This window comes from Rattus norvegicus, chromosome 19 (assembly GCF_036323735.1).
Source record: "Rattus norvegicus strain BN/NHsdMcwi chromosome 19, GRCr8, whole genome shotgun sequence".
In the NCBI taxonomy this organism is placed as follows: Eukaryota; Metazoa; Chordata; class Mammalia; order Rodentia; family Muridae; genus Rattus; species Rattus norvegicus.
The window spans coordinates 56,398,420-56,407,490 of record NC_086037.1 but is presented as its reverse complement, the minus strand read 5'-3'; the positions used below and the strand labels follow the sequence as shown (position 1 = coordinate 56,407,490).

Genomic DNA, 9,071 nt, shown 5'->3' with positions numbered 1-9,071 from the left:
ATGGGGGAAAAAAAAAAAGATGCAGAATCACGGGAAGAGCAAGCACTTAGCAGGAGAAAAAAGATGGAGGGATGTGACAGTCCCTGAGCCAAATCTACTGCATGCAGCAAGAGAGACCAGAATCCTGGCCCTGCAAACCCAAAGAAGGAGGCTTTCCACATAGCAGACCACACCTGTCTAAGCCACCTCCTGTTCCATTTAAATCAATTGATACAGCAAACCAGTCGGGTGGAAAAACTAACCATCTCCCTTCCCTAGCAAGGCTAAGAACCCTAATCCAAGGATCGTTTGTCCCTAGTTTTATTTCTTTTCTCACTCTTTGTTTAGGAGACACTACCTCCCTAGCCAGAAAGGTAGGCATCATGCTGCAGTGGCAGAAATGAAGAGTGTCAGACAAGAAGACCTTTGAGGATCATGATGCTAATAAATGCGACCTCGATGGGCAGGTTTCACTCAGCCATCCACAAGTGAGCACACGCCTGCAGTCCTAAAACACCCGGCTCCACAAGCCTGGTAGGCAGCTTTTCCCCTAGGCAGTAGTTATCTTATTTGATCCTATTCATCCTCTGACATGGAGGGAACCAGGGGTAGGGCAGGAGTTAGCTTCATACCCATACCTTAGCATACTAAGAGGTTTCAGGCGGCCCGACGCGCCCTCCCTTGCACTCCACCCTTCAAGGCCTCCGTCAACCCGAGGACTCACCACTGTGCGAGCTGAACCACCTGGGTGCGATGTGCAGAGGTAGAGCATCCGCCAGCGAGGCTCGGGAGCCCAGGTACAGCATCCCGTCTCTATGGTGACCGCCGCCGGTCTCTTGGTAACCATTGCCGTGGGCATAGGTGGAGTCCGACGTGGACCCTCCGCCGCCCGGCGCCCTCTCTGAGTCGCCGGTCCCGCGGGAGGCGGGGGTGTAGAGGCTAAAGGGCACCCCTCCGGTCGTGCTGGGGTCCATGCCCATGCCTGCCACCGAGCTGACCGAGCGACTGCGCAGCCCCATCGCCCCGCCGCCCGTCCGGTAGTGCCCAAAGTGGGGCGCCCCTCCCGGCGGCGGCACGGCGCTGTCATCGGTAGAGACCCCCGGGAAGGGGCCCCGAGACCGGGCCGCCGTGCTCTGCTTGCCCCCCATGTTCGCCGGGGCCCGGTGGGGCGGGAACGTGGAGGCCGAGACCCTCCCCCACCACTCAGAAGCGGGTGGAGAGCCGGGCGAACATAAAGGCGGGGGGTTGGGGGAGTCACAAAAGAGCCCCGAGGAGAGAAAATGAAAAAAGGAGAAGGGAAAATCCTCAAAAAAAAAAAAAAAAAAATCCGCGGGGTGGAAAAGGCAAGCGTGCGGGGACCCCAAACTAAGAATTTCAAACTGTCCAAGCCGAATGCATGTTCTTCTTAAGGTCCGAAGACGCGCGGTCCAGAGCGGGCGCCTCGCGCCACAGGCCGCCCCCGGGCTCGGGAGCCTGAGGAGCCGCAGCGAAGATAGGGAGGCGCCGGAGGAGGCCGCTCGCCCGCCCGCAGCAGGAAGCGGCGAAGGCTCGGAACGACGCGCGCGTTCCCCGTCTCAGGACTCGACGACCGGCGCCGGCGGCCCGCACTCCTCCAGGCTTCGGGAGGGCTCGCGGCGGTGGGGCAGCCAGGCGGAGCTCTGGAAGCCGCGGTCGCGTGGTGTCGCGCTCCGGCTCCAGCCGCCGCCGGCCCCGCCAGCCAGCCGCGCCGCCCCGCTCGGTCCCGGGCTGCGCTCGCCGGCGCTCCTCGCCGCCGTGGAGACAATGGAGGGAGGCAGAGCGCACGCGCGGCCCGCGCCCCCTCCCCCCCCGCCGGGTTAACCCCTTCGCGGCCCCTGCGGCGCGGCGGCTGGCTGCGGCCCCGGAGGTCCCCACCCACCCACCGCCTGCGCTCCGGGCCGGTCGGAGGACCGGCGGCCTCCAGCCGCGGGACGTCTGCGACAGAGGCCAGACTTCCTCTGGAACCAAGCACTGCTGGAGTCGCGGCGAAAGTCGAATCACTATATTCAAAACGAAACCCTTCGTGGGGGGAGGGGCATCGACGGTTTTAGCGGGTAGGGAGGAAACACCAAGAAAGAAAACCAACTAATAAGCCTACCTGGGTTTGAGGGTCATTGGGCGAGCTCCCCTCCAGCCACAGACCTGCCCTCACAGCACCCTCTGGTGGATGTGCGATCCATTCCTTTGAAGGATCTCCATCCAAGGACCCCAGCCAACACTAGAAAGTTTAGCATGAGGGGTAGGGGGTAGCTTGGATCCAAACATCAGGAGTCTTAACATTTGGGATTAGCGGGTCTAAATCGATTCCTTAGGCTAGAATATAATCCTCAAAATCAATAGATAAAAAAACAAAACAGTAGAATAGAATCATGCAGCTAAGAAGTGGGTGTAGAAACTCCTTGCCCAAGGCCGGTTGCTGTTTTGTTTACCATGTATTTTGAGGGAGAGCCACAAGGCAAGGACACAGTACGCAAATATTTGTTGACCAAATTGCGTTTTGCAACAGAGACTCACCTTTCCAGGTCAACCCCAGTCTTTCTCATATATTCATTTTGCTTATTTATTGAGCAAATAATTTTTCAAGTACTCAGCGCTGAGCACCGTGTCACTAGCCTAACTTCCTCTTGTCACTCTGTCAAGTATGCCAGGTACTTCCAAAAATGGAGTTGGAGAGACATAAAAAGGGCTACTAGACCAGTCTCTTCCAGCGTGACCTGCCTAGAAGGCCACAGGAAGATGTCCCGAACAAAGAAAATTAGTTTCATAAGAAAAACTAATGCAAAAAATATCATGGCTGTGGTGCACACTTTAATACCACCGTTTGAAAGGCAGAGGCAGGGAGATCTCTCAATTTCATGCCAGCCTGGTCTACAAAGCAAGTTCCAGCACACCTAGGGCCACAGAGAGAAATCCTGTTTTGAAAAACTGTGTGTGTGTGTGTGTGTGTGTCTGTATCTAGGGGCTGGAGAGTTGGCTTAGGGCTTAAGAGCACTTGTTCTTGCAGAGGCCCCATATTCATTCCTGTGATGATTCACAACCATCCATAATCCCAGATGCGTGATATACATACATGCATACAGTCAAGGCATCCATCTATAAAAACTTAGTAAATTTAAAATCTTGTAAATGTAAATATAAAACAAACACACAGATAATATCCGGAATATTATCTGTGTCTCAATCAGGAATTTGTGCACTTCTAAAACTGAACTGAGTGATCTGAAGAAACTAAAGAAACTTCCAGAGGCTGGAGGGATGGCTCAGCAGAAGGTCCACTGCTCTTGCAGAGGACCTGAGTCTGATTCATAGCTCCAATTCCAAGGAATCTGGTGACCTCACTTGGTTTCCACTGGCACCCACACATAGGTAGCACTCATTCATGTAGACACATAACACATACCAACAATAACAAATCTATAAAAAGGAAATATTTTTTCTTAGAAGAAAGACTATGGTATCAGAAAAGAGGTGGTTCATTACAGAAAAAAAAAAACCTAGATTCGGGCTGGAGAGATGGCTCAGAGGTTAAGAGCACTGACTGCTCTTCCAGAGGTCCTGAGTTCAATTCCCAGCAACCACATGGTGGCTCACAACCATCTGTAATGCCCTCATCTGATGTGTCTGAAGACAGTAGCTACAGTGTACTCCTATACATACAGTAAATAAATCTTTAAAAAAAAAAACCTAGATTCTTGACATGTCTATTTTTGAAGTCCAATACATTCTGTCTTAGCAAAGTAGTTTTGTCTAATTCGCTACACATATATGTATATGTGTGTGCATGCATGTGTGTATACATATATAGTTATCCCCAACTCAGGTGCTGGAGATTGAAGCTAGGACTTCATATATGCTGGGCATGTACATTACTAGTGAGTTATAACCCATTCCCTAATAAAATATTTACTATCTGAGAAGTTCCAGACACTCTCCTAGACTTTAGAATATAGTGAACAAGACAGACGGAGTTCCTTTTCTCATAAACTTCAGAACAACCATTTTGTACCCACTTGAATGCCTATAATCAGAGAAAGATGGTAACAGCTATGGAGAAGTGGAGAGACCAGACCCTCAGACCTTCCTACTGGCAATATTAAATGGTTGATTGCTTTGGAATGTAGCCTGGTAGATTCTCAAGAAGATTAAAGAAGCTGAGTGTGGTAGGCACATATCTTCTATCTCAGCACCAAGGAGACGGAGGCAGGAGGCTGTCTCTGCTTAAGGCCAGCCTGGTCTACCTAGTTCCAGTCCACCCAGGGCTGCACAGTGAGATTATGCACCCCCCAAAAAATTAAACATACAATATGATCCAGTCAATTCATTCTTAGGGGTGTGTGTATATATGTAAATATATGATATATAAATATATATACTGTGTGTATATATAATGTGCATATATAGCATATAACACCTATACATACATATTTGGTTTTTCAAGACAAAGCTGATTCGTGTAGTCCTGGCTGTCCTGGAACTCACTCTGTAGACCAGGCTGGCCTCCTCAGAGACCCACCTTCCTCTGCTTCCTGAGTGCTAGCATTAAAGGTATTTGCGGCTACACCTAGTTTTTTGGTATATTTCTAAGGAAATGAAACATATGTTCACAAAAGAACTTATACAGGAATGTATACAACCTCATTTCTTGGTGTGTGTGTGTGTGTGTGTGTGTGTGTGTGTGTGTGTGTGTGTATCTGGTGTACCTGTTTGTGTGGGGAGGAATAGACAAACATGTGAAAACTATAAGAGATGGATAGGGTGTCTTCCACAATCACTTCTCTGCCTTGTTTTTTGAGATAGGCTCTTCACTGAGCCTGAACTCCATGACTCACTAGCCAGTAAGCCCAAGGAACCTGACTGTTCCCACCTCCCCAGCCCTGGATCCTACTATGTATGGCAAGTGCTTTACTGACGAAGCTGTCTCTCCAACTCTGTTTTTGTTTTGTTTTGTTTTGTTTTGTTGGAGACCAGATCTTACACAGCCCAGGTTAGCCCTTTATTCCCTGTGTAGACAAGGATACCCTTGAATTTCTGATCCTCACATGTCTTTCTCTCAGGGGCTAGGATTACAGGCCTGTGCCAACACAGCAGGCTGCAGCATTGTTTGGGATAACCAAAGATTTGAAACAATCCACATATTAACAGGTTAAAGCAATAATAGTGTCTATACAATGCGCTGGGCTGTGGTAGTGCACTCCTTTAATCCCAGCATTCAGGAGGCGGAGGCAGGCAGATCTCTACGAGCTCAAGGCTAACCTAGTCTACAGGAGTTTCAGGACAGCCAGGGGTACATAACAAAACCCTGTCCGAAAACCCATATATATATATATATATGTGTGTGTGTGTGTGTGTATGTAATCATATATATTCATATATGAACGATGAACTCACATTTAGCCATAAAAAGGAATAAAGTGCTGATAGATTATCATGAATAAGCCTCAAAAACACCATGGTAGATAGAAAAAGTCATTAATTTAATAACCGCATAATTGTATGGTTATTTACGTGAAATGTCCACTAATGTGGACTAATGCATTAAGATAGATTAGGGTCACTTGGGCCTGAAAGCAAGGATGGAGGGTTTCTTTCTGAAGTGGTGGAACTATTCTAACCTCAGAGTTGAGTTTGCTTGTGAATATATTAAAAGCAACCATTGACTCACACATCTGCGGTCAGCTTTCCGTTACACAAAGTTTGCCCGTAATTCTCTATGTCAGGATTGGGGATCTAGATCAGTGGTAGAGTGCTTGCCTGGCTCGCATGCCTATGCTAGGCTTTGGGTCGATCCCAGGCACTCCAGAAGGGGATCCCAGCTTCCTGCCCCTGCTTCCCAAGTGCTGGGATGGCCGGTTATAGGTGATAATGCAACAGAGATAATCCAGGGCAGTACTTGCCATGCGCCGTCAGAGATATTTGCTATAAGAACGTTTGTGTCCTGAGAGAGAGAGCACCGGTGCCCAGGAGAAGCTCGAAGAGTAAGGAGGCTTGGGTGGAGCTCAGTGTGCTAGGAGCGGTCACCCAACATGCACAGAGTTCCGGGTTCAATCCCTAGTATTGCATAAATGGAACATGGTGGTGTATAACTACAGTCTTGGCACAGGAGAGGTAGAGGCAGGGGATCAGGAGTTCAAAGTCATCCTCAGTCTTAAAAATCCCCAGGTATTTTTCTCCACGCCTGGAGGGATGGGGTATCCAAAAGCTCAAAGAAACTGAGAGATTTAAACTTGCCCCCTTTTGAAATGAAGGCAACTTCCCTTTTCCTCAACTAAAGATCTGTTCTCAGCATAGACATGATATTTCTGTATGTCCACGTACACATATGTAAACTGGAGAGATACAGCATAGTAGTCCCCTTGGGAGAGAGAGAGTGGAGCTTGGGAGTTCTGGTGATAGATCAGAGGAGAAACATTTGCTGCTTTATGTGTCTTTTAGGATTTTTTTTGTCTCTGGCCATGTAAATTTTTTATTTAGACATTAAGTGTGTATGTTTTGCCTGTGTGTATGTAGACATGAGCACCATGTGCATGCAGTGCCCACAGAGGTCAGAAGAGGGAGTCAGATTTCCCGGAACTGATTAGGAACCACCATGTGGGTGCTGGGTACTGAACCCAGATCCTCTGAAGAGCAGTGAATGCTCTTAACCACTGAGCCATCTCTCCAGCTCCTTACTTTTACTTGTGAGACAGAAGCTCACTGTGTAGTCCCCGAGGCTTGATTTGAATTCTTGATCTTCCTACTGTTGCCTCCCGAGTGCCAAGGTTATAGGTGTTTGCTGCCATCCCCCTGTGCCATGCAAATTTGCATGGACAGATGAATACGTGTCGCATGCACGCTAGAAGGTCGCACAGCCGGTAGGAATGGAACTGAGCTTCTGTGCTTTTAAAGGGACGATGCTCATCGTGAGATCTCCAGATGACAGTTTTGTTTGCTCTGTATGCTTTTAAACAAAATGACAAAGACAAGGACAGCTTCTAGCTATATTTCTTTTTTGCAAATGAGCCATTTGGCCTGCAGTTTTATATCCTATCCCACCGTTTATTAAAAGGATGTTGCGCCTAGGCTGCCACTTAAACAGCTGAGCAAAGCCGACTCTTTCTGGAAAATGCTAACGTTGAGCTTTGGTGCCCATCTTAGAGACTGTCCTTGCCATCACCCTGTGCATGTACCCAAATTATAATTTTCTCTTGGAAGCGGCATTGCAGTATGGAACCGGGGTTCAGGAGCTGGGTCTACCCTTTACCTGGCTTTGGTTCATGATATTGCAACGGGCGGGCATAGGCCCGGTCCTGAAGTCTTAGAGGAGTTTCGTGTTGTCGTTTGTCCCATCTGGAGGCCACTGTGAGAGACTGCAGAGATGGCTTGGTGGGTAGAAGTATTGGCCATGCCAGCATGAGGAAAATGTGAAAGACAGAAGACTTTGGATCCTCAGTACCCTTGTAAATGCCAGATATACAGTCTTCCTGTGATCCAAGCACGTGGGAGCTGAAGACAGGGGATCCCCGGAGCAAGCTGGCTAGCTAGACCAGCCAAAATGACAAGCTCGGAGACTCCATTTCCCTCTTGTCTCCATGAGAATCCTTGTTCTATTCATAGCATCTGAACTCATAAAAAAGGATTTGCTGCCTTTCCCAGACAGACAGTCAGTCAGACAGACAGACAGACAGACAGACACACACACACACACACACACACACACACACACACACACACACCCTCCTTGCTTCAGTACATAAGGTGAGAGTGGTGGGAAGAGACACCTGGTATCAGCCTCTCCTGACCTCCCTTTGCATACATACATACATGCATGTAACACATGCATGCACACCCCCATACATGTGTATCTCTGTGCACAGAGCATGTAGACACACATGTACACACCTACACCCACACAATTTGGTGTGAAGGCAGACTGGTGACACACAACTGTAATCCTAACCACTTGAGAGGCTGAGATAGAATTGGGAGCTCAAGACCTGCCTGGATTACAGAGTGAGTTCAAGGCTACCATGGGTAAATTAGCAAGAACCTGACCTCCCCACCAACAAAAAAAAAAAGTGGGGGAGGGAGTTTTGAGACTATAGCTTAGTGGACAAACACTTGTTTAACACTAGGGTCCTGGGCTAGATTCCTAGAGCTCTCTCTCTCTCTCTCTCTCTCTCTCTCTCTCTCTCTCTCTCTCTCTCTGTGTGTGTGTGTGTGTGTGTGTGTGTGTGTGTGTGTGTGTGTGTGTGTCTGGGAAAGGCAGCAAATTCTTTTTTATGTGTTCGGATGCTATGAGTATCTCATAGAGTGAGTGTCAGATCCTCTGTGGCTGGAGTTATAGGCAGTTGTGAGCTGCTCAACACGAATTGTGGGAACCAAACCTGGATCCTCCTGGCAGAGCAATAATCATTCATAACCACCAGGCACTGTTCTAGGATCTTGACCTCTCTGCTTTCCCCTTTTCTGGTTTTTTTTTTTTCTTTTTCTTTTTTTTCAGAGCTGGGGACCGAACCCAGGGCCTTGCGCTTGCTAGGCACTTGCTCTACCGCTGAGCTAAATCCCCAACCCCCCCTTTTCTGTTTTATCTTCATGTTCTTACTACTCTTGGGTTGGGTGAGCTGCTTTGTGCACACTCTCATGAGGCGGGGTTAGTGAATATTGATTGACCCACCTTCTATTATAAGAAAGAGCTGCTGAAAAAGATGTTGCAAAAACCCACCGCAAATGCGGAAATGCAGGTAACTATGCTCAAAGCCTGTTTTGTACATCTCATAGGTATGTGAGCAGTCTGGGGCTCCCTTAGTTCAAACAGCAAGGGAGATAAGGACGTCTCTTCTCTGTCGAAGATGGGAGGCCTTTCCACAGTTTTGAGGGAGACCCCAGGACTTCCGCTGGGAAAGATAATGTCTTCCACTGAAAGCTATCCTTCTGAGTCCTTTCAAAGCTCTTTTTGTTTTTACTGTTTTGCTCAAAAAGACAAAAAATTTGAGTAGAGAAAAAGTAACCAAGTGTGCAAAGCCACAAGGCTGAATGTGTGAGCACATCCGCAAATATTCGATGATTGACAGAGAGAGGAAGACTACTAGTGGGTC

General features: G+C 48.4%; 1 protein-coding gene across 11 annotated transcripts in view; it reads right to left on the bottom strand.

Moving 5' to 3' along the window:
- The window catches only part of Znrf1 (zinc and ring finger 1), an 87,086-nt gene extending 83,411 nt beyond the window's left edge, over positions 1–3,675 (bottom strand). For 9 of the 11 annotated variants that reach the window (XM_063278295.1, XM_006255650.4, XM_006255652.4 and 6 more), the window contains exon 1: positions 704–3,675. In XM_063278295.1, coding sequence (XP_063134365.1) covers positions 704–1,127 — 424 coding nt within the window. In that variant the 5' untranslated portion in view covers positions 1,128–3,675. The remainder of the gene's footprint in view (positions 1–703) is intronic. The other 2 variants (NM_001401079.1, NM_001401080.1) reach the window with 1 other exon arrangement.
- Positions 3,676–9,071: the final 5,396 nt, after the last annotated feature.